Source organism: Garra rufa, chromosome 19 (genome assembly GCF_049309525.1).
Source record: "Garra rufa chromosome 19, GarRuf1.0, whole genome shotgun sequence".
Lineage (NCBI taxonomy): Eukaryota > Metazoa > Chordata > Actinopteri > Cypriniformes > Cyprinidae > Garra > Garra rufa.
The window spans coordinates 40,285,097-40,311,121 of NC_133379.1; the positions used below are offsets into that span (position 1 = coordinate 40,285,097).

At 33.3% G+C, this 26,025-nt stretch overlaps 1 protein-coding gene across 1 annotated transcript; it reads left to right on the forward strand.

Moving 5' to 3' along the window:
• Positions 1–228: 228 nt before the first annotated feature.
• nars1 (asparaginyl-tRNA synthetase 1) lies at positions 229–24,430 on the forward strand. Its single transcript, XM_073824723.1, has 15 exons — positions 229–366; positions 4,695–4,777; positions 4,907–4,972; positions 5,226–5,318; positions 5,428–5,517; positions 5,772–5,850; positions 5,974–6,044; positions 8,193–8,279; positions 8,411–8,632; positions 12,660–12,859; positions 12,949–13,084; positions 14,270–14,383; positions 14,489–14,620; positions 18,598–18,729; positions 21,654–24,430. The coding sequence occupies exons 1-15, from the start codon at positions 333–335 to the stop codon at positions 21,783–21,785; spliced, it is 1,671 nt and encodes a 556-aa protein (XP_073680824.1). The 5' UTR covers positions 229–332; the 3' UTR covers positions 21,786–24,430.
• The last annotated feature ends 1,595 nt before the right edge of the window (positions 24,431–26,025 follow it).

Consider the following 26,025-nt stretch of genomic DNA (forward strand, 5'->3'; position numbering starts at 1 on the left):
TAATGTTTGTGCAAAAACAGGTTTAGTGACTTCCCGACGTTAAAAACAGCCAACTCTAAACGCGTTTATTCAAACTCCCGCCCACAACCTCAAACTAACCAATCAGCTTTCCCGAAAAAGCGTCATCTCGCGAACGGGCCAATCCCCAGCTGAACCGACACGCTGAGGGCATGTGCTTGCGCATGAGTCCCTAGCAGCTAGTGCTCGCGCGTGTGTGTGTGTGTGATAACAGGTTGCAAGAGACGGACGAACAGATTTATAAAAGTAAAACAAAGTAAAACAACTCGTGAACTGAACCGGACTCAACTCATCTGAAGTCTATAAAGCATAAAATGGCGGACGAGGGCGTCGGTCAGATGTCAATCAGTGAGTTTGTTGATGATGACGCTTACTTATTTGGTGTTGCGTCAGATCATGCTGTCGTATTTTTACGTTATACCAAAGAAAGGACTTTGGTTATACTGCGCTATACCACACATAATGTATTTGTGTATACTGCAGTACACAACACATACATTTAGTCACGTATATTTTTAATAATGTATTTTGTCCGGTCTATAAACGACATAAATAGCGCAATACACTGAAGTCGTATTATTTTACATCAATATACTACACTAATATTAATATATTTTACCATTATGCAATAATACTGTACTCATACATGCGTGTTTTACCAGCGCTGTTTGCTCTGAATGGAAAATCCGGAAGTAACGCGTCTCGTGGGACAATCAACAGTTCTAAACACTAACGAATACAGATTAAGCCAATTGTTTTCATTGTCTTTCAAACAGATTCGCTGGTAGTTTGATGAAAACAAGTGTTTTGGTGCTTTAGCTGAGCCCCTGTAAAATATACACTACCGTTCAAAAGTTTGGGGTCAGTAAATTTTTATTGTTTCTTTTCTTTTCTTTTCTTTTCTTTTCTTTTCTTTTCTTTTCTTTTCTTTTTTTAAGAAATTAATATATTTATTCACCAATGATTTATTAAGTTAATAATTAAAAGTTTATTAAAAGTTAATAATAAATAATTTACATTGTTATAAAATATTTATATTTTGAATAAACACTGTACTTTTTAAACTTGTTATTCATGAAAGAATCTTAACAAAAAAAAAAAAAACAGGTTCCAAAAAATATAGCATATTAGAATGGTTTCTGAAGGATCATGTGACACTTAGGCTCAATCCCAATTCTACCCCTTAGCCCTACACTTAGCCCTACCCCTCCGTTTGGCGCGTTCATGTGAAGGGGTAGGGGTGTCTCATTTCTCTTTTGGTTGGAGGGGTAGGGGTAAGGGGAAGGGCCAGATAGCCCTCCAAACGAAGATTTTTCAGGACCTCACTTCAAACGAAGGGCTAAGAGAAATTTCCAACATGGCTGCTCACTCGAGCAAGCAGACTCGTAAATATAAGTAATTTTTGCCTTTAATAAGGATTTTCATGACAATGTTTCATTATATTTATATTACCTTCAATCTTGTGTTTGTGTTTATGGTGTTGTTTTGTAAATAAACGTTTGCAAAAAAATCGCTAAAGTTTGCTAGCAGATAGCACTGATTGCACGATATTACAAAATATATTTTTATGTCATATACACTTGACTACATGTTAGAAACATGAAAGACCAGTGGCACGGCAATTTCCCACTTTTTAAATCCCCTCTGATGCGCATTGTTCAGTAGTGTCCTGCATTCGCCAAAATCATGGCAGTCCACCGCATCCAGTCATGTGAATAAATGTAAATATTCGCTCAAAACACCCAATAAAGGCAGTGATGATGCAGTCAGGACCGTGGAGCCGGCTTGCTTTGAAATGTCTTTAATGATTGCGCCTAATGCGCCCGCTCACCGCACCAGTAATTTAAATCAGTACATAATAATAAAAACGATACCTTACAAATAAAAAGAAGCTGATTTTTACGATCAGAAATTTCTTAAACCAGTGAACCCCTGTAAACATTTTAGTCCAAGGATCCAGAAAACGAATGCGTTCAAATAGAAAGTTCAAAACGAAATTCACAAATGAAACATATATACTTCTCCAGGCACCACTACACTGATTAGCAATTTGCCGCGCATGTGATAATGCGTTGTTTGTTTTGCTTACGGCCACATGTGAATGAACGGTGCGTACACCGTACATTTGTACTTTTTGCAACATGACAACATTTTGACATCTTGGAATGAGTGATACACATCTGCGCATGTCCTCTGACGTAACATTAGGAACTAGCGACAACGTATGATGACGTATCACAGTGTTGTAATGGTGTCCCATTTCTTAGGGGAAATATTTTAGCCCTTCCCCTTTACACTTTGTTTCAAGGGACAAGGGGAAGGGGCGAGGGGTAGGCGGAGGGGTAGAAAATAGAATTGGGATTGGGCCTTAAGCCTGGAGTAACAGCTGATAAAAATTCAACTTTTCATCACAGGAATAAATTCTATTTTAAAGTATGTTAAAATAAAAAACATTATTTTATATTGTAAAAACATTTTGCAATATTACTGTTTTTTTTTCTGTATTTTTAATCAAATAAATGCAGCCTTGATGAGCATAAGAGACTTCTTAAAAGACTATTACAAGTCTTACTGATCCCAAACTTTTGAACAATAGTGTATAAAAGTGGTATATTTATGTTGCCAGGTTAAATAATGTTTATTGTTAGATTATTAATTGCAGTTAGATCAGGTAATCACATTAATACATTTATTTATTGAACCCTGAATGAGTTTTTATGAAAAAAATGTTTTGTTGGGTGCCTTGTTAGGGCCCTAGCCACTATAGGGAGCAGGGCCCAACTGTTTTTCTACAATTTTTTTTTATTTATTTATTTATATTTAGCTTTTAGGCTGTTTGGAGCCCTTAACATGCTCAAAAAGCACCATCAGGTTGACGCCAATATCCAACATTTTTTATGGGGCCATTTTCGAGGGGCCTTTGATCTCATTGATCTCATCAGCCCAAACAACTTTCATGCTCACAGTTAGTGCTCCACCCAACGGGAAGTCAACTATTGTGGATTGTTTATAAAAACATGGTCTGGAATGTGATGTGCTCATTCTAGGTTTTTCATCTGATTGCCAACAAACTCAGTCGTGATCTCAAGAGGATGCTCAATTGTGAGGGGTTTTTGATGTCTCGAATGCTGATATAATTAGGGTGAAAAATGGGAGTGGAAGTGTGTTATAACTTCATACATTGACTGATTTTGATCAAACTTCAGCAGTTTATTTGAAGGAGTCTGATCATATTAATGTGATCATTGCGAGTCTTAGCTAGAAAATGTGGCGCTCGCAGCAAGAAGTATGTCATTTTTAAAAACCTGATTTGCTGCAAACTTCATCAGAATAATGTCAAAACACCATTGATGTAAAAAAGAATTCTTGATATCTTAAAATACTGTTGTCGTGACAACATCTCAAACTTAAATATTTTTAGCACTTAACATGCTTAGATAGCACTTAATAGCACTTTACATGCTTAGATTTGCATTAGACTTGATGTAACATCAGTTATCAACCATTAACGAAAGAGACATGAAGGAGGTGCTCTATAGCGCCACCTTTTGACGAATGTAGGGGTTTGTTTTAGCTATAGACACCAAAGTCGGTACATATATTGTTCTCATGAAGACGGACAATTTTATAATTTACAGTAATTCGCTATGAACAACAAGAAGTCGGCTATTTTGGTTTGAAAAGTAAGGCTCTAGGGTTTTGCATACTCTTTCTTGGGCAATCATTCGATTTGCAATAAACTTTGTCAATGTGATGCCTAGATATTAAAGATGCTAAATTGCAAGCTTTTTTTGGATATCTTAAACAGTGTTGCCATAGCTATTTATTAAAATAACGGCAAAAAGGTACCAGTAATTTTCCTATATCTTAAAAACTTCACATATGAAGAACAAGTCATTCTGAGGAAGCATGCTTAGTTTCATGAATTTCTGATGCTCTGGGGCCTAACAGCAAATGTTAAGGCTGCTGTCAAAACACTGTTGTTGTAAAAAAGGATTCATGATATCTTAAATGCTGTTGCTATGACAACATGTCAAAGTTAATTATTTTTAGGTGTTTTTGAAGCACTTAGAATGCTTAGAATTGGATAAGACTTGACGTAACATCAGGTATCAACCGTTAGACACTGGCAAAAGCTCAGAAATAGACATGAAGAAGGTGCTATATATAGTGCTACCTTTTGACAAATGTAGGGGTTTGTTTTAGCTACAGACACCAAAGTAGGTACATATATTGTTCTCATCAAGACGAACTTTCTAATTTACAGTCATTTACTACGAACAACAAGAAGTCAGCTATTTTAGTTTAAATGTGATTTTAAAAAAAAAGAAGCAGGCTATAGGGTATTGCATACTCCTTCTAGGGCAATCATACGATTTACACCAAACTTTGTTAATGTGATGACAAGATGTTAAAGATCCTAATTTGCAAGCTTTTTTTCAATCTTGAACAGTTGCCATAGCTATTTATTAAAATAACGGCAAAAAAGATACCAATGATTTTTCTATATCTTCAAAACTTTTTGCATTTGGAGAACAATTCATTCTGAGGAAGCATGCTTACTTTCATGAATTTCTGATGCTCTGGGGCCTTACAGCAAATTATAAACAATCAGACATATGACTTACAGCTGTAAACTGGTGAAATGTTAACGCTGCTGTTGTTTGCTTCTGCAGAAGAGCTGTACGTGTCTGAAACACAGGGCAGTGATGAGAATGGAGACGGATCAGAGCAGAAGCCGTTTAAAACACCTCTCAAGGTGCAGTTTAAAAAAAAAAAAAAAAATCTTTAAAAAACAGTTTAATTGATGATCCAGGTAATTTTTCATACTGTGTTGCATACTTAATGCATCATTTATATGTCCTAATGTCCTTTGTAATATTTTTAGGCACTGATGTTTGCTGGAAAAGAACCTTTTCCAGTGATCTATGTGGACTCGCAGAATGAAGGAGAGGTGTGTAAACGCTTTAAACGCAAGTCTTTACGCTCAGGTGAAACCTGCAAGTAACACTAACCAGCAACTGGCAGTAACATGAATAAACATATAAAGCTATTGATTTAAAATATTGATTCCTGAAATACACATGGAACTCTGGTATTTTTGTAAGCACTACTATGTACAATTTTGTTTTCATGGTGCATGTACAATTAGTGAGCATTTTTATTGTCATACGTTAATCAATATGATGGTGTGTTTGCATTGTTAGCGTTGGACCGTCATCTCTAAGACTCAAATGAAGAGCACAAAGAAGCTCTTCACTTCAAAGCAAATGAAGAGTGACAGCAAAGACAAGAAGGAGGTATGTGGACCCTTCTGTAATCTCATAATTCTGTCCTGTAAACTGAACTCCACGTCATGGTCCTGTATGTCTGTTTTGACCTCTGCTTGTCTGATGTCATGATTGACAGGCTGAAGATGCTGAACGCAGAGAGAAGAATCTGGAAGAAGCCAAAAAGATCATCATTGAGAACGACCCCAGCCTTCCCGAACCCAAAACCGTCAGTGTTTCTTACAGAATCTAAAACTTTAATTGCACAGAGTCTGGGGATGGTAAAGGGTTTTTTGGGACATTTCACTTCAAATTAATTACAAACAATTGCATCAGTTGCATTTGTAAGCTGTAAATAAACATGCATGACAGCACTATGCATGTGCATACAGTAACTTTCAGTCCGGTTGAAAAAGTAGTCTGATTCAGAGGTTTACATGGGTAATTTTTAGTTGTTTTTCTGGTGTTTTCTGTCATGCTCAGGTGAAGATTGATAAACTGGAAGCACTCAGAGAGCAGCGGGTGAAGGTGTTCGGTTGGGTCCATCGTTTGCGAAGACAAGGCGAGTAGATGCAAGCATCCAGAAATTCTCAGTAGTCTTATTAAACGGCTCTAATCAGAATCTACTACAAGAAAATGCATTATATAATTTGTTCTAACAAATTATTTGCTCATGTTTTCTCAGGGAAGAACCTCCTGTTCATTGTTCTGCGTGACGGAACCAGTTTCCTGCAGTGTGTTCTGACGGACAAACTGGTACTTGTTTGGTATTTTACACAATTATAAATAGGTAAATTAGTCTTATCTTGCCAAAAACTCATCAGCAAACACTAGTGACTTGTACATTGACTATATGGACAAAAGTATTGGGACACCCCCTTCTTTAGAACAGAAAAAGGCACTTCCAAAACTGTGGCAACATAATTCATGTATTTAAAAATTTCACTTCCATTTATGTTTTGGAAAGGTCTAAAACGACCGTACCCATATGTACAAGTCATTGGTGTTTGGTGATGAGTTTTTGGCTTAAGGTCTGCATTTAAAGTCAATCCAGAAGTGTTTAGTTGAGATTAGGACTTGACTCTATGCAGACCAGTCAAGTTCTTCCACATTGACTGAGTCAATCATTTCTTTTTGAACCTTGCTTTATACACAGATGCACTGTCAGGTTAGAATAGAAAACTGTCCTGTCCAAATGGTTGCTACAAAATTAAAATCATACAATTCCCTAGAATATAATTTAATTACTTAACATTAAGATTTGTACTCATGGAAATTACTAAAGTAGTCAAACCTGTTCATTAGAAGAGTGTGCCAATACTTTTGGCAATATATGTGTGTGTGTGTGTGTGTGTGTGTGTGTGTGTGTGTGTGTGTGTATATATATACACACATGACACAAATCTCAATATTTCATTTGTATTTGCTTTGAAAAGGGTAATTTTATGTTCAGTTGTCCAAATCAGCCATGTTTAATCAATATAAGAACTAAAATACAGTGAACTGAACTACAGTGCCTTGCAGAAGTATTCATACTCCTTCATTTTTTTCACATTTTGATTTGTTGCAGCATTATGTTAAACTGCTTTAAATTAGTTTTTCCCCCACATCAGTTTACACTCCATACACCATAATAATGACAAAGCAAAAACCAGATTTGCAAATGTGATAAATGTATTAAAAATAAAACACTGAAATAAGTACCTTGCATAAGTATTCAGTAATTTAGTACATAGTTGAAGCACCTTTACAGCCTCAAGTCTTTTTGGGTCTGATGTGACAAGCTTTGCACATCTGCATTTGGCAATTATCTGCCATTCTTTGCCTCACCTTTTCACCTCTCCATCTCTGTCAGCTTGGATGGGGGCTTCCATTATGGATAATGCTTCTGTGAACCTTCAATGCAGCAGATTTGTTTCTGAACTCTTCCCTAGATCATTCACAGGCAGTTATCTTGACCTCAGGACTTGGTTTTTGCTCTGAAATGCATTTTGAGAGGTGTGTGCCTTTCTAAATCAGACTCATTCAAATGAATTTGCCACAGTTTAACTCCACTCCAAGTGTAGTAACATCTAGAAGCAATATGAATGCTCCTCAGCTAAATTTCCAGTGTCCCAGAAAAGGGTATGAATACTTATGCAACGGGATCTTTTCAGTTTTTATTTTTAATAAATTTGCACAAATGTTAAAAACCTATTTTTTGCTTTGCCATTATGGAGTAGGGAGTGTAGATTGATGTGGGAAAAAAGTAATTTAAGTAAGGGATAATGTACAGGCAGCCGGTAGTTATCGCAGAAATAAGCCCCGACAGTGTGATCAGGACGCGACGCGAAGCGGAGGGTCTTGTATCACACTGAAGGGGCTTATTTCTGCGATAACTACCGGCTGCCTGTACATTATCCCGCTTATTACACGGCTACTTGCCACATAAGGAAAAAAACTGGACATGAATATGAATTTGAAACCTTTTATTGGCATATTTGTTTTAAATTAACATTTTTATCCTTCCGCGAAACGATATAGTACCACGTGACTAACATTCAAACTATGTACGTTAGTAAGACAATTTAAATAGATTAATGTCGAAATTTTCCATTGTTAATTGTGGTTGTCCAGTGTTTGTCACAAGATGGCGCCAAACGGTAATCTTTGTTGGCACGGAGGGATTTTAAACATACAAGTAGTACCGGCTATGCGTTATTACTTTGGAGCGGTGATTATTTGAAAGAACGAACCTGCAAATGTCTCAACTGACCAATCAGAATCAAGCATACCAAAGAGCCGTGTAATAAAGTAGTTTAACATAAGGCAGCAACATAACAAAATGTGAAAAAAAAAGAAGGGGCATGAATAATTTCGCAAGGCACTGTAGTTTCTGAGATGATGAATGTGTTTTGTGCGCAGTGTCAGTGTTATAATGGGCTGGTGTTGTCTACGGAGAGCACCGTCGCACTGTATGGAACCGTGAAACCTGTTCCTGAGGGAAAACAGGTAAGAAATGACCCTGATTCACTGATTAATGTGAATTTTGATATAATATGATTAGTAATAATTACCTATATTTGAAGGTTCTGTCATTTTTTACTCACTCTAAATTTCTGTTTGTCGTTTTGTATTGAAAGGCTCCGGGTGGCCATGAGCTGCACTGTGATTTCTGGGAGCTGATCGGTCTGGCTCCGGCCGGCGGCGCCGATAACCTGGTGAACGAAGAGTCTGACGTGGACGTGCAGCTGAACAACAGGCACATGATGATTCGTGGGGAAAGCGTCTCCAAGATCCTGAGAGTCCGATCTGCTGTCACGCAGTGTTTCCGGGATCATTTCTTCAGCCGGGATTACTGCGAGGTCATTCCCCAAACCATGCGTTAAACATAAAGCTCACCCAAAAATGAAAACTAGCTGAAAATGGGCTCACTCTCAGGCCATCCAATATATAGATGAGTTTGCTTCTGTATCTGATTTGGAGAAATTTAGGATCCTCTGCTGTGAATGGGTGCTAGGGCTGGGCGATTAATCGAAAAATAATCGAAATCGACATTCAGAACCTATAATCGATCAAATTTTTCCAGGACGATTATTTCAATTACTTTCCCTTTAAAAAACACAAGCGCTCCGTTCCGTTATTCCGCCGACATGTCGATGGAGAGCTTAAACAGTATTTATACAGTAAAAAGTATTTACAGGATATATAAGGGTAATTTTATTTAGAGGAGATACTGCTTATTTTCTACTTTTAATATGAAAAACATTGAAAATTATTTATTTTGTTTCCAATAGTGCAAGTTATTTATTTTCACTAATTTAAGAAAAATGTGACTTTTCGTTTTAAGCAATGTGTGCTTTAATTTCAGTTGTTCAACACTGATGTTCAATTAATAATCATAGATAGTAGATAGTGTGTTTCCTTCAATTATTTTAAAATCAAGTAATGCACCCTTCATCCAAAAATTTCTCGCTTGTAATATGTGAACATATTTACTGTACAAAACTTGTCAGTGAACTATGAGGGCAAAAAAAAATATATTATATAAATATTATATAAATATAATTAAATATAATTTTATTAATAAATAAAATAATCGTTCATTAATCGTAATCGGGTTAAAATGTTCAATTAATCGAGATTTTGATTCTAGGCCAAATTGCCCAGCCCTAATGGGTGCCATCAGAATAAGAGTCCAAACATCTGATAAAAACATCACAATAATCCACACCACTTTAATCCATCAATTAATGTATTAAGAAAACAAAAGCTGCACATTTGTAAGAAACCAAATCCATCATTAAGACGTTTTTAACTAAAATACAAGTCCATAATTCATAATAACGCTTCCTCCAGTGAAAAAGTCCATCTGTTGTTTCTCACATCAAAATCCAGCCACGTATTTGTTTAGAGCTATTTTGACTTGTAAACGGTGCTTGATCAGTGCAGATTTCTCTCCTAATTCAGTTAAGACCACTTTTTTGACTAGAGGAAGCGTTTTTATGGATTATGGACTCGTATTTGAGTTAAAAACATCTTAATGATGGATTTGTTTTAGCTTTTGTCTTCTCAATATGTAAACTGATGGACTGGAGTGGAGTGGTGTGGATTACTTGTGGATTATTGTGATGTTTTTATCAGCTGTTTGGATCCGTTGGTGAGCAAGTGATGCAGTTCTACATTTCTCCAAATCTAAAGAAGAAACAAACTCATCTACAATTTGGATGATCTGAGGATGAGTACATTTTAAGCTAATTTTAATTTTTGGGTAAACAATTCATTTAATAGGGTTCGTACAAGGTGCTTAGGCACAAGGCACTTTTTTCAGTTTTATTAATGAAACAGTAGAAAAGGCAGTACGTGTATAAAAACAAAACGAAGGAAAAATAAAGAAATAAAGTATACACAAATACAAATCCCTTTAGAAAATTACCCATGGTTGTATTCTAGTAAAAATGTACTTTTTTTAGTTTAACCACAGTTTTACTACAAATACCATGGTTAAACTATGGTTAGTCCATAGTAAGTAAGGGATGTGTTGCTAGGTTAACAAAAAAGTAATAAATGTACACCTTAGAGGACAGATATGACAAATATAGAAATACAGTTGTTTTTAGGATGAACAGAGCTTCACTGCAAAAAAATGCTTTTCTTACTTAGATTTTTTTGTCTTGTTTCCAGCCAAAATATCTAAGAATTCTTAAATCAAGAAGGATTTTCTAGACGAGAAAAAAATATTGTCCTGTTTTCAGAAAAAAGAAGTCAAAATTAAGCATGTTTTTGCTTAAAACAAGCAAAATAATCTGCCAATGGGGTAAGAAAAATAATCTAGTTGTCTGCTTGAAATAAGATTTTTTTTTTTTACCCCATTGGCAGATTATTTTGCTTGTTTTAAGCAAAAACTCACTTAATTTGGACTTGTTTTTACTAAAAACAATGCAATAATTTTTACTTGTCTAGGAAAAACTCTTCCTGATTCGAGAATTTTTAGATATTTTGGCTGGAAACAAGACAAAAAAATCTAAGTAAGAAAAGCATTTTTTGCAGTGTTTAAATAGCGTACAAAGAGCCAGATTTTTATGTATGTGAAATTTAGCTAGCAGGAATAACAAATTAAGTTAAATTTTTCTATATTCTTTCTTAAGTTGTCAAACTACTTAATTTTGGGATTCACACATGCATGTGCTTTGCTTTATTTTAGCTGTTTTGTTATTTTAGTACATTTTATTTATTATTTATCTCTTTATCTTTTTTAGAATTTGAAAGTTAAGACATTGTTTAATTGCGTAAAGTGAGATCTCTGTTGGAAGTCAATGAAAATTAAAAAAGCAGTGCTTGAAAATAGTGGAATTTCATTTTACAGCATCTTTATGAATCCTGGTTTAAATAAGGCCCGTTTCACACCGTGAGCAGAGCGTGAGCAGCGCGTATTTTTTTCGGCGCCCATGTTAACAAATGAGTGCATTCACACCGGCAGCAGGAGCGTCGCGTGAGCAGCGCTGAAGCGATGGTTTCGGCGCCGAGTCTATTTTTGCTGCGCTGCTCACGCTCAAATAAAGGGACAGTACACTTTTGATGGCCAAAATAAATATGATTTCACACAAAAGTTTTATAAAATGCATGGAACAAGCTTAGAATGCACATATAATACGCATGTCTAGTGAGTTAACAAGAATCGTAATCAAAAGAAAAAAAATCCAAAATATGTAGGCCTAGGCTACAGAAGATATAAATGTGTTTTAATTATTCAGTTTGGGTGCAAGGCAAGCATGGTGTATTAAAAAAAAGCCAGAAACTTCCTAAATGTTTTACGGCAGATTATTATTTATTTATTTATTTTGCATCGAGAAAAGCTGCTTTGATTGAGTCTTGGATTGTATAAAGTACTATATAAATAAAGGTAAAATACAATAATAAAATATAATAATAATAATAAATGAAAAATGTAAAAAAAAAAAAAAAATACACACGTAGGCTCTAGCGCTACCCATATTTTACCTCATTCGTGTGCAGCTTTATGATTAGGGGAGCACAACGTAACATTTTTTGCATTTCTCAGTTTGTGTAAATGTTGTTTGTCTAGTACAAATATGTCGCTTTGTTTCATAATTACAGTGTATACGTATTTTTTGTTATTTACCTCAAAAGAAGGGAAGTGAAGTGTGACAACATGCCAAGCTGGTGGGATACAATGTAACACGTGAGGAGCACGTTGTAACATCACCAAATGACAGCTTAAAATGTTATCTGATCGAATGAAAAAAATATACACGACAAACTTAAATATTCGGTCAATAAAATAAAATTATTAACTTTCTCAAATAAAATAATGCCATTAATATATATTTATATATAATAAAAAATCTATTTTTGAGTTTGACAATGAACACATCGGAACCATTCGTGTTACGACCCTAATCGCAACACACAGACACAGCTGTACAGTATAGTTCAAATTGATGTGCGCAAATAGATGAAACAATCAGAAAAACACTCCACACACAGTTCTCATAGAACACAAGGCATATAAACGAGCCAAATTGCTTTGTTTGTGGCCCGCGCTCCCCTATATGCTTTATGATCCCACCAATAATTATTGGGTTGAAGCTGCTTCTGCAGTTTCATTATCAATTTCATATTTACCTGTAATCAGTTTCATAGAAAAAAGCTGATTACTAAATGCTTTGGAGCAGCTGCATGCACGCTCTACAAACGCTTCCAGTGTGAATACTCTTGCGAGTCTGCATCTGCAGCTGCAGTAACGCTGTAGTTACGCTGACGTGCAGCTCACGCTCTGCTCACGCTTGCGGTGTGAAACGGGCGTAATTGTGGTTTAATTGTGGTTTAATAAATCCTGGTTTAAACACAGACGTCTGTTATCGTCCTCAGATAACTCCGCCCACTCTGGTGCAGACGCAGGTGGAGGGCGGCTCCACCCTCTTCAGTCTCAACTATTTCGGTGAGAACGCATACCTGACGCAGTCCTCTCAGCTCTACCTGGAGACCTGCATCCCTGCGCTGGGCGACACCTTCTGCATCGCGCAGTCGTACCGCGCAGAGCAGTCACGCACACGCAGACACCTGTCCGAGTGAGTCTGGGACCATTGAGGATTCATTTGTTTACTTTGTAAAAAACAGAAAGCAGCATTTCAGTGTTTTTGTGTGTGTGTGTTTTCAGGTACACCCACATCGAGGCTGAGTGTCCCTTTATATCCTATGAAGACCTTCTGAACCGGTTGGAGGATCTGGTGTGTGACGTGGTCGACAGGGTCTTGAAGTCTCCTGCTGCGCAGCTGCTCTACGACATCAACCCGGTACGACCTCTGACCTCACACAAGGGGTTATATATTTCTAGTGGATATTTTTTTGCATAGTTATTATGGAATACATTGATCTTCTGCCTAGTAAAATCAGTCATTTTTAGTAAATCACTCAAACTGGTTCACTAATTGGTCTGATTTAATTTATTAGATTAAAAGAAATTCTTATTATCACAAAGCAGTATTATTTTAGTATTAATGAACTATTATAGTATTTGTTTGTTTGTTTTTTTTACTTTTTTTTAAGTTTAGTAACTGCTTTTTTGATGTTTGTTTGTTTGTTTTATTCATTTTAGAACTTCAAACCAAAATTGGAAATATTGCCTTGGAAACTTACATTTTTTTTTTTTTTTAGATTACATTTCAGATAACATTTAATTGTATTTTAATTAAAGCAAATATTTTATCATTTCTTATGTATTATCAGTAAATATTTAAAATATATATGTATATTTTGTTTTATTTAACTTTAACAGCATTGTCACAAATGACTGGAAAGGTGATGGAAATTCATCATGAAGTACAAAGTGTCTGGATATTTTTTTTTATTATTATTATTAATTTAGTTAATATTAGTTAGTAATTTTAGTTAGTAATTTTACCACCCTAAATTCAAATTCAAATTAGAACTAAAAATATATATAAAATATAAAAAAAGGTTTTTTTTTTTTACTTGAATTAAAAAAAAAAAAAAAAAAATATATATATATATATATATATATATATATATATATATATATAAATATATAATTTTTTTTTTTAAATAAAATAATAAAATTTATATTTTTTTTTAACTTCAAGTAACATTTCTTTTTTATTTTGAGTTTATGTAAATATTTTTACATATTTTTAGTTTTAGTTAATGATACCAACATTGTCACAGATGGCTAAAAAAGGTGATGGAAATTTGTCATAAAGTATGTATGCTCTGGATATTGATTATCATTTTTATTGATTTTTATTTCAGTTATTTATGTATTTATTTATTAGAAAATGTTGCATTGGCAACTGACTAAAATAAAATAATGACGTAGTTTTATGTCTTTTATTTTAGTTTATTGTAAATAATTTTAACATGCATTAACATTTATTTTTAAACATTGAACATTTATTTTATTTCATTTCATTTATTTATTTTTTGAATTAATATATATATAAATTTTTTTCTCTTTCTTGCAGGGCTTCAAGCCTCCCAAGCGTCCGTTCAAGAGGATGAACTACACCGAAGCCATTGTGTGGCTGAAAGAGCACAACATTAAGAAGGATGATGGGACGTTCTATGAGTTTGGAGAGGTGTGTTATATTAAGTTTTGTACGCTTGTATGTGCTCAACTACACAGAAAAGAAGACTAAAAAGCTTAAACTATTCAAATATCCATTTATGTGTCATTTCCACAGGATATCCCAGAAGCCCCTGAGCGCCTGATGACCGACACCATTAACGAGACCATCTTGCTGTGTCGTTTCCCAGCTGAGATCAAATCCTTCTACATGCAGCGCTGCCCTGAGGACCGTCGTCTCACAGAATCGGTCAGGATCATCATTAATCAACAGCAAAAATATAGCATCAAAAATAAATCAGTACAGTAATAATACAGCCAATCAAATCATATTTGGTGTTAATATGCAGTTATGCTGACCAATGAGATTGCACTGTGGGCGGGCTTAACAGAACAGAAACTAAATTAAAAAGTTCAAGACAAACTTTGAAGTTGGCTTGAGAAAGCTGGAATAGAACGTTTGAAAAGTAAAAAAAAAGTGTTAAAAGTTTAAAAAGATTTCCAAGTTTTAAAAGTTTAATGGTTATCAGTCTGAAATAGTTTAAAGTTTAAAGTAGTTTTAAAAGCTTAATGTTTGATAGCTATATAGCTAGATAGATATAGATAGCCTGTTTCTAACATGTAGATAGCATGATTAGCATTTTGTTAGCATGTTTTTAGCATCATTAGCAAGTTGCTAGCATGTTTCTAGCATGAATACCAAGCTGCTAGCATGTTTTTAACATGATTAATGATTAGCAAGTTGCTAGCATGTTTATAGCATGATTATCATGTTGTTGGCATGTTTCTAGCATTATTAGCAAGTTGCTAGCATGTTTCTAGCATGATTAACATGTTGTTGACATGTTTCTAGCATTATTAGCAAGTTGCTAGCATGTTTCTAGCATGATTAGCAAGTTGATAGCATGTTTCTATCATGATTAGCAAGTTGCTAGCATGTGTATAGCATGATTAGCATGTTGTTGGCATGTTTCTAGCATTATTAGCAAGTTGCTAGCATGTTTCTAGCATGTTGTTGGCATGTTTCTAGCATTATTAGCAAGTTGCTAGCATGTTTCTAGCATGTTGTTGGCATGTTTCTAGCATTATTAGCAAGTTGCTAGCATGTTTCTAGCATGTTGTTGGCATTTTTCTAGCATTATTAGCATGTTGTTGACATTTTTCTAGCATTATTAGCAAGTTGCTAGCATGTTTATAGCATGATTAGCAAGTTGCTAGCATGTTTATAGCATGATTAGCATGTTGTTGACATGTTTTTAGCATCATTAGCAAGTTGTTAGCATGTTTCTAGCATGAATACCAAGCTGCTCGCATGTTTTTAACATGATTAATGATTAGCAAGTTGCTAGCATGTTTATAGCATGATTAACATGTTGTTGACATGTTTCTAGCATTATTAGCAAGTTGCTAGCATGTTTCTAGCATGATTAGCAAGTTGATAGCATGTTTCTATCATGATTAGCAAGTTGCTAGCATGTGTATAGCATGATTAGCATGTTGTTGGCATGTTTCTAGCATTATTAGCAAGTTGCTAGCATGTTTCTAGCATAATTAGCAAGTTGCTAGCATGTTTCTAGCATGATTAGCAAGTTGATAGCATTTTTCTATCATGATTAGCAAGTTGCTAGCATGTGTATAGCATGATTAGCATGTTGTTGGCATGTTTCTAGCATTATTAGCAAGTTGCTAGCATGTTTCTAGCATTATTAGCAAGTTGCTAGCATGTTTCTAGCATGATTAGCAAGTTGATAGCATTTTTCTATCATGATTAGCAAGTTGCTAGCATGTTTATAGCATGATTAGCATGTTGTTGGCATGTTTCTAGCATTATTAGCAAGTTGCTAGCATGTTTCTAGCATGTTGTTGCCATTTTTCTAGCATTATTAGCATGTTGTTGGCATTTTTCTAGCATTATTAGCAAGTTGCTAGCATGTTTATAGCATGATTAGCATGTTGTTGACATGTTTTTAGCATCATTAGCAAGTTGTTAGCATGTTTCTAGCATGAATACCAAGCTGCTCGCATGTTTTTAACATGATTAATGATTACCAAGTTGCTAGCATGTTTATAGCATGATTAACATGTTGTTGACATGTTTCTAGCATTATTAGCAAGTTGCTAGCATGTGTATAGCATGATTAGCATGTTGTTGGCATGTTTCTAGCATTATTAGCAAGTTGCTGGCATGTTTCTAGCATGTTGTTGGCATTTTTCTAGCATTATTAGCAAGTTGCTAGCATGTTTCTAGCATGATTAGCAAGTTGCTAGCATGTTTATAGCATGATTAGCATGTTGTTGACATGTTTCTAGCATTATTAGCAAGTTGCTAGCATGTTTCTATCATGATTAACAGGTTGCTAGCATGTGTATAGCATGATTAGCATGTTGTTGGCATGTTTCTAGCATTATTAGCAAGTTGCTAGCATGTTTCTAGCATGATTAGCAAGTTGCTAGCATGTGTCTAGCATGATTAGCATGTTGCTAGCATTATTCTAGCATGAGTATCAAGCTGCTAGCATGTTTTTAACATGATTAATGATTAGCAAGTTGCTAGCATGTTTCCAACATGTTTCTAACATGATTCTAGCAAGATTACCAAGTTGCTAGCATGATTCTAGCATGATTAGCATGTTGCTAACATGTTTCTAGCATGATTATCAAGTTGCTAGGATGTTTCTAACATGGTTAGCAAGTTGTTAGCATGATTCTAGCATGATTAGCAAGTAGTTAGCCTGTTTCTAGCATTTAGGTAGCATGATTAGCTAGTTGCTAACATGTTTCTAGCATGATTAGCAAGTTAGTTTTGAATGAGTTTAAATGGATTAGAAATAGTACATACAAAGGAAGCTTAATTGAGTCTGAAGGGATTGTGGGAGTTTTGTCAGTGTGAGTTTGAATAGTGTCGGCTCATTTGAACATTCCCTCAATGTAAGTCTATGGGATTTTTCCCAGTTTTAATCGTCCTTTTTAGGAAATCCGTAAGTCCGATCAGTTAGAAAAGATACAGCACACTAAGTGAGATCAGTCTGAAGATCTGGCCTGAGTTTGGACTTCCTAGAGTTAAAGCTCGAGGAGGAGATAGAGTTGATAAATTTAGTATCAGAAAATTAATAATAACTGTAAGTTTAAGTCGGATTTCTTTCTTAAGCCTACTTAAAGGATTAGTTCACTTTCATAACAACAATGCACAGATAATGAACTCACCCCCTTGTCATCCAAGAAGGTCTTTCTTTCCTCAGTCGTAAAGAAATTGTGTTTTTTTGAGGAAAACATTTCAGGATTTCTTTCTTTATAATGGATATGGATGGCGCCCCGAAGTTTGAACTTCCAAAATGCAGTTTAAATGCAGCTTCAAAAGGCTCTAAACGATCCCAGCTGAGGAGGAAGGGTCTTATCTAGCGAAACGATCGGTTATTTTCGAAACAAAATGACAATTTATATACTTTTTAACCTCAAATGCTCGTCTTGTCTCATCTCATCTCATTCAAAGTGTGTGAGATTCAGGTAAATACAGTTAGGGTTCGTCTAAAAACTCCCATCTCATTTTCTTACCTAACTTTAAAATCGCCTTAGATCGCTGCAAAAGTACCGACATAGTGTTTACAAAGAGAACATACAAAGAAACTCAAACGCCCTTAACAAAAAAAAAAAAAAGGTAAAAACCGCATTGTAGGACGATTTTGACATTGAAGACATAAACGAGATGGGAGTTTTTAGACGTACCCTAACTGTGTTTACCAGAATCACACACACTTTGAATGCGCTGCGCAAGAGATGAGACAAGACGAGCATTTGAGGTTAAAAAGTATATAAATTGTCAATTCGTTTCGCTAGATAACACCCTTCCTCCTCGACTGGGATCGTTTAGAGCCTTTTGAAGCTGCATTTAAACAGCATTTCAGAAGTTCAAACTCCATATCCATTATAAAGAGAGAAATCCTGAAATGTTTTCCTCAAAAAAACATAATTTCTTTACGACTGAGGAAAGAAAGACATGAACATCTTGGATGACAAGGGGGTGAGTACATTATCTGTGCATTGTTGTTCTGAAAGTGAACTAATCCTTTAATATTCAAAAAATGACAAAAGCACTGTAACAGTCTCATATAAATAAATGAAAACACATACAGTAAACATATCTATAAATAAACTGAAACTGATATCTAGGACTGCAGCATCATTCGTCAGGGTAGTGTTGTGATTGTCTGATGTGTTTGTGTTTGTCAGGTGGATGTGCTGATGCCCAACGTGGGTGAGATCGTAGGAGGCTCCATGCGTATCTGGGACTCTGAGGAGCTCCTGGAAGGATATAAGAGAGAGGGAATCGACCCCACACCCTACTACTGGTACACCGACCAGGTAACAGCTTATTGCCTATATTTCATATACACTACCATTAAAAAAATAAATACTAGGGCTGCCATTAACGACTATATTTATATTGATTATTCTAATTTATCAATTAATCTGAATGACTAATTTCCCACAAAATAAATAAATAAAAATTTAAATAAAATCAATTAATTGGAGATGCTTTTGATTATTAAAATGCATCCTCACAATGTTCTTATTTATTTGTTAATCAGATTGTCATTAATAATTATTATCAAAAATACTATTTATTGCTTTAACTGTCTATTGCTTAAAGATATTAGATCTAACATAAGATAACTCTACTTTAAAATCAAACGTGTACTGGCTCTTACTTCTTTAACGTGACATATTTCTTTTATCTAAATATATATTAAGCAAATACTGAAGATAAAATACAAATGGGGAACGCATATAAGATCCGTAAGGTTGTTTTTGAGTGGAGAAAGTTACTAAATTTGGAAAAGGATATGAAGACACAAACTTTTTGAATTTTTTAGAATACTAAATATAATTTTTAGAATACTAACTTTTTTGTTTTTTTTAGAATAATCTTTCGGAATAAGCTGCTAGCACGTTTTTAACATGATTAATGATTAGCAAGTTGCTAGCATGTTTCCAACATGATTCTAGCAAGATTACCAAGTTGCTAGCATGTTTCTAGCATGATTAGCATGTTGCTAACACGTTTCTAGCATGATTAGCAAGTTGCTAGCATGTTTTTAGCATGGCTAGCAAGTTAGCATGTTTCTAGCATGATTAACAAGTTGCTAGCATGTTTCTAGCATGATTAGCATGTTGCTAACACGTTTCTAGCATGATTAACAAGTTGCTAACATGTTTCTAGCATGATTAGCATGTTGCTAACACGTTTCTAGGGCAAATTCCAAACGGCTATTTTGCGCCCTTCAAGGGCACTTCTAGAAGGGGACGCCATTTGTAGGGACGTTCCAAACGAAAGTGAGCAACTTAATCCCTTCACGAAGGGCCCTTCCAGAAGGCCGTTAGCGAAGGGAACATTCCATGGTCACTTCACGGAAGTGATTTCCGTTAGTGATCACGTTTGCGCAGCGTTGTCAAGGTAACATTTCGTCAGTCATTCCCTTCGCCAAGGGAGTTCCAAACGGTTAAAAGAGACAGAAATGCCCTACTCCCTTAAAAGAACTCACTTCAAAGGGATCTGCCCTTCGGAGGGAGTAGGGCGTAGGGATGCGCACTTCCATTTGGAATTTGCCCCTAGCATGATTAACAAGTTGCTAGTATGTTTTTAGCATGGCTAGCAAGTTAGCATGTTTCTAGCATGATTAGCATGTTGCTAACACGTTTCTAGCATGATTAACAAGTTGTTAGGATGTGTCTAGCAGGATTCTAACATGATAACCATTTTGTTTGCATGATTCCAGCATGATTCCTAACAAGTTGCTAACATGTTGCTAACATGTTTCTAGCATGATTAACAAGTTGCTAGCATGTTTCTAGCATGGTTAGCAAGTTGTTAGCATGATTACCAAGTAGTAAGCCTGTTTCTAGCATTTAGTTAGCATGATTAGCTAGTTGCTAACATGTTTCTAGCATGATTAGCAAGTTAGTTTTGAATGAATTTAAATGGATTAGAAATAGTACATACAAAGGAAGCTTGTAAAATGTAACTGAACTATTAAAATGGAATACAGAAAAGCAATGGAAAAGAATTTGGTGAAAACTCAAATAATTAGACAGGCTTTCTAATTAAGACAATTTAATTGAACCATTTTTGCGAGTTCACTTTGTAAACACTGGGTCGGTTCTTCTGCAGCGATGTAGGATGATTTTGAAGTTGGAGGAGAAAATGAGACGGGAGTTTTTCAACACACCCTAACTGTCTTGAACCGGAGTTCACACAGAGCTAGGAAAGACGAACATCTAAGATTAAAAAATATAGAAATTGTAAATTATTTAAGAAAATAACCAACCCTTATTCCTCGACTGGGATCATGTAGAGCCCTTTATAGCTGCATTCAAACTGCATTTTAACCTTCAATCTGTTGAGCTCCATTGAAGTCCACTATATGGAGGAAAATCCTGGAATGTTTTCCTCAAAAAAAATTATTTCTTTGCGACTGAAAACGAAATGATTTTTTTTAACTTTGGAAGTGGAGTAGTTCTTTACGTAAACTAAGAATCGATTCATTGAAATACACTGGAAAAAATTTACTTTGAAGAAAAAGTTTGCTAATAAATTTCACAAGTGTGACCCTGGACCACAAAACCAATCTTAAGTCGCTGGGGTATATTTGTAGCAATAGCCAAAAATACATTGTATGGGTCAAAATTATTGATTTTTCTTTTATGTCAAAAATCATTAGGAAATTAAGTAAAGATCATGTTACATTAAGATTTTTTGTAAAATTCCTACTGCAAACCTATCAAAATGTAATTTTTGATTTGTAATATGCATTGTTAAGAACTTAATTTGGACAACTTTAAAGGTGATTTTCTCAGTATTTTGATTTTTTTGCACCCTTAGATTCCAGATTTTCAAATAGATGTATCTCGACCAAATATTGTCCTATCCTAACAAACCATACATCAATAGAAAGCTTATTTATTGAGCTTTCATATGATGTATATATCTCAGTTTTGTAAAATTTAACCTTATGGCTGGTTTTGTGGTCCAGGGTCACAAATGTTTACAAAGAAACAGCAAATAACACACTGAATTAAATGAAATGGAAATAGAAGACTGAAATATTATGTCCTTGTAAAAGCCGCTCCAATACTCTTCGCTTTATTTAGTTTGAAAAACATTTTTACAGTGTACTGTAACTGAGTGCAAAAATGCTACTAAAATCATTGCAGATATTTTAATGATTTGTCATACCACAATTTACATGCAAATGAGAATTAAGCGTGTGAATCTTTGTGTGTTGCAGAGGAAGTTCGGCACGTGTCCCCACGGCGGATACGGTCTGGGTCTGGAGCGATTCCTCACCTGGCTGCTGAACCGACACCATATTCGTGACGTCTGCCTGTATCCACGCTTCATCCAGCGCTGCCGACCTTAAACACACACACTCTCTCAACCCTCTACGGTTACCTTTGTGAGGACATACGTTGCCGCTCAAATTTTGGGATCATTAATGCTTTTAAAGGAGACTTTTCTGCTCATCAAGGCTGCATTTATTCGATTAAAAAAACTGTAATATTGTAAAATGTTAATGCAATTTAAAATAGTGGCTTTCTATTTTAATGTACTTTAAAATTTAATTTATTCCTGTGATGCAAAGCGGAATTTTCATCAGCTGTTACTCCAGTCTTTAAGTGTCACATGATCCTTCAGAAATCATTTTAATATGCTGATTTATTATTAGGATGATCAATGTTGGAAGCATATTTTTTTGGATTCTTTGATGTATAACAAGTTAAAAAGAACAGCATTTATTCAAAATATAAATATTTTCTAACAATGTAAATCTATGTTATCACGTTTTATTAATTTAACACATCCTCGGCGAATAAAAATTTAATTTCTTTCAAAAAAAAGAAAGAATAAACATTTTTATTCATCAAAGATTCCAAAGGTTCCAGAAACATATTACGCAACACTGTTTCCAGCACTGATAATAAATCAATATGTTAGAATGATTTCTGAAGGATCATGTGACACTGAATACTGCAGTAATGATGCTGAAAAATTCAGCTTTGATCACAGAAATACATTTGATTTTTTGATGTAAATTAAAATAAAAGAATGTTGTTTTAAATCATAATACTATTTCACAATATAACATTTGTTTCCTGTATTTTTGATCAAATAAACAGGCTTGATGAGCATTAGAAACTTATTTAAAATACATTAAAAATCTACCCATCAGGACTAAATGCCTCACCAAAACCCTTACCCTAAACCTAACCTGTACCCAAATGTAACATGATTGCTAAAATCAAATCTTGACCCTTAAGCAGGCCATTAAAGGGTGCATTTATTTTATTAAAAATACAGAAAAAAATTTAATATTGTAAAATGTTAATGGAATTTAAAACAGTGGTTTTCTTTTTTAATATACTCTAGTCTTAAGTGTCACATAATCCTTCAGAAATCATTTTTATATCATATTTTTATTTTTTTTTATTTTTGGTGAAGAAAAATACTAATTTCTTAAAAAAAAAAAAAAGGAAAGAAAAATTTTTATTCATCAAAGAATCCTGAAGAAAGTATCACAGGTTCCAAAAAAATATATATATATTTAATATTATACTAAATTCTATAAAAAAAAGCATCACAGATTCCAAAAATTATATTTTTTATATATATATATATATATATATATATATATATATATATATATATATATATAAATCAATATATTGGAATGATTTCTGAAGGATCATGTGACACTGAATACTGCAGTAATGATGCAAACAAAAATCAACTTTAATTACAAAATAAATTAGATTTTTATTGTATATTAAAATAAAAGAATGTTGTTTTACATCCTAATAATATTTCACAACATAACGTTTTTTTTTTTCTGTATTTTTGATCAAATAAATGCCTTTAAAAGCATTTAAAATACAGTAAAAATCTACCTAAACGCCTCACCAAAACCCTTACCCTAAACCTAACCTTTACTCAAATATAACCTGATTCCTAAAATCAAATCCTGACCCTCAAACAGGCCATTAAAGGGGTCTCAGAAATTAAGGACCGGCCAAAATGTCCTCACTTTACAAAATTGTCCTCACTCTGATGGTCGAAAACTCAAACCGGCCTTCACAAAACAGCTTTGCACTCATACACAGCTGGCCAACCTTGCTACTAAAGACCAACTAGGAAATCAAATCACTTTTATTGCTTTTGACCAAATTAATATGTCTGATCTAAATCACTGAAATCATGCATTTGTGCTTATTTCCATTAGAGGGCAGCAGAGACTGCTGTTTATTCTTATAATGCACATTATTGAGAGCAATCAGTGGGTCCACTGTATTCCGAAAGTTTATTCTAAAAAAAAAAAAAAAAAGTTAGTATTCTAAAAATTATATTTAGTATTCTTTAGTAGTATTTAGTATTATCTTTAAGCAATAGACAGTTAAAGCAATAAAATAGTATTTTTGATAATAATTATTAATGACAATCTGATTAACAAATAAATAAGAACATTGTGAGGATTTGTTTGGTTTAAAGAGAAAATATATTTTCTTGTGGCAGAACTGCAGGAAAAACCTTTTAAAAACAGCAGTAAAATATAATGGCTTTTTTTACTTCCTTGTAACTCAAGCACTGTTTTTCTGGTTGTGGATTGGATTTTAGAAAATTAATTTACAAAGTAATTTGCTTTCACATGCATCCTCAAATGCAAACTCATTTATGACCATTGATCATTTACTAATTTTATTATTCCATTTAATAATTTGTAAGACTCTATCTAATCTAAATCATTTATATACTTATTTTATTGATTTATTCATTGATTAGTGGTTTATATTTTAAATTATTTTTCCATTGTTGTTTAGTGTTAAGATGATGTGGTCTCAAGAGATATTTGTGTTCATGAGTGCAAGAGAAGAGAATGTCTTTACGGTTTTTAACGAAGTAGTTTGTTGTTTAATAACACTTGTTGGATTTGTATTGGTCAGATAAAGTATGAGTATTAAAACCTATGCAACTAAGATTTTTTCAATAAACTGATACTTTTAATCATCTTCACTTCGCTTCTGCTCTTCACTAGCTTTACTGATGGTTTCGGGTACAAACAAGACTTGCTGTTAACAGGTTTTGGATATTACCAGATGTTACCAGACAAAACAAATATTTTCTGAAAGGATGTGGCATCTGGGGCTGGATCTAATATTTTTTATATATTTTTTTATTTTAAATGTTTCTATCAGTTTAATAATAATTATAATAATATTAATACATATTTATTTTATATAAAATAAAGCACTAAAATGACATTTTGAAATTAAAAATAAATAAATATAACCTTTTAAAAAAAAATAAAAAATAAAATGACCCAATTAACATAAATCAACAATATAAATTAAAGCTAAACAGAAATATAAAAAACTATTACCAATGACAAAAGCAGATATCAAAATTTCTTAAACTAGAAAATATAACGTATAAATGAATATACATTTAAATAACACTAAAATAATAAAAAGGTTTTTTTTTCTCAGAATAATGCATAAATCGTAATAAAGAATTAGATTAAAAGAGGCTTTATGTTTTTTTTGGTGGCTTTAAAATATATAAGAAAGACATTAATGAGACTGAGATTATGAGAGGTGAAATACAGAAATCAAACTAAAATTAAAATGAAAACAGAAAATAAAATTAAAGGTAGGTAATTTAAAATATTAATAACAACTATCATATATATCAGATATATAAAATATGAAAATACAGATAACATAACAAAAACTATTTAAACTAAATAAATAAATATAATATAAAAAACTAAAAAAGGACAAAATCAGCAAAAACAAATGAAAGCTAAACAGGAATATAAAAAACTATCATATATATATTATATATATATATATATATATATAAACACGAAAATATAATATAATACAGAAAACAAAACAAACACAATTTAAACTATTTCTGTCAGTCTAATAATAATTTATTAATTTATTTCAGAATTATAGTAACAAAACTTGTTTTTTTAGTTAAATAAATTAAGTTAAAGCATTAAAATTAGTAGTTGGAAATAAAATAAAAAAATATATATATATAATGAAAATGTTAAAATTCAGAAAACAGAAAACAAAAACAATTTAAACTTTGTCAATATTATATTTTAATCATTTATTTCAGATTTATATTAACAAACTTTTTTTTATTTAAATAAGTTTAAGCTAAAACATTAAAATTAGTAGTTGGAAAAAACAAATAAATAAAAAAAAATAAAATCTAAAAAAACTAATAAAAAGGACAAAATCAGCAAAAAAAAAAACGAAATTAAAGCTAAACAGAAATGTAAAAAAATTAGTAAATTTTTTTTTATATAATATATATATATATATATATATATATATATATAAATAAAAATAACACTAAAATAATTTATTTTCTCAAAATAATGTGTAATTTATAGTTCATAATCAGATTAAAACAGGCTTTGTGGCTCTAAAATAACAATTAAAGACAATGAGACTTTTTAAGGCAAAATACAATTAAAATGAAAACAGAACATACAATTAAAGGTAGGTAATTAAAAATATTAATAAAAACTATAACAGCATATAAATAAATATTATGGCAAAAAACAGCAGAAATGTGTGTATATACTGTAT

Coding starts and splice junctions, on each gene's coding strand:
- nars1 (XM_073824723.1), top strand. CDS start 333: ATGGCGGACGAGGGCGTCGGTCAGATGTCAATCA. Junction 8,633..12,659: donor TCAGCCGGGATTACTGCGAG/GTCATTCCCCAA, acceptor TATCGTCCTCAG/ATAACTCCGCCCACTCTGGT. Junction 18,730..21,653: donor ACTACTGGTACACCGACCAG/GTAACAGCTTAT, acceptor TGTGTGTTGCAG/AGGAAGTTCGGCACGTGTCC.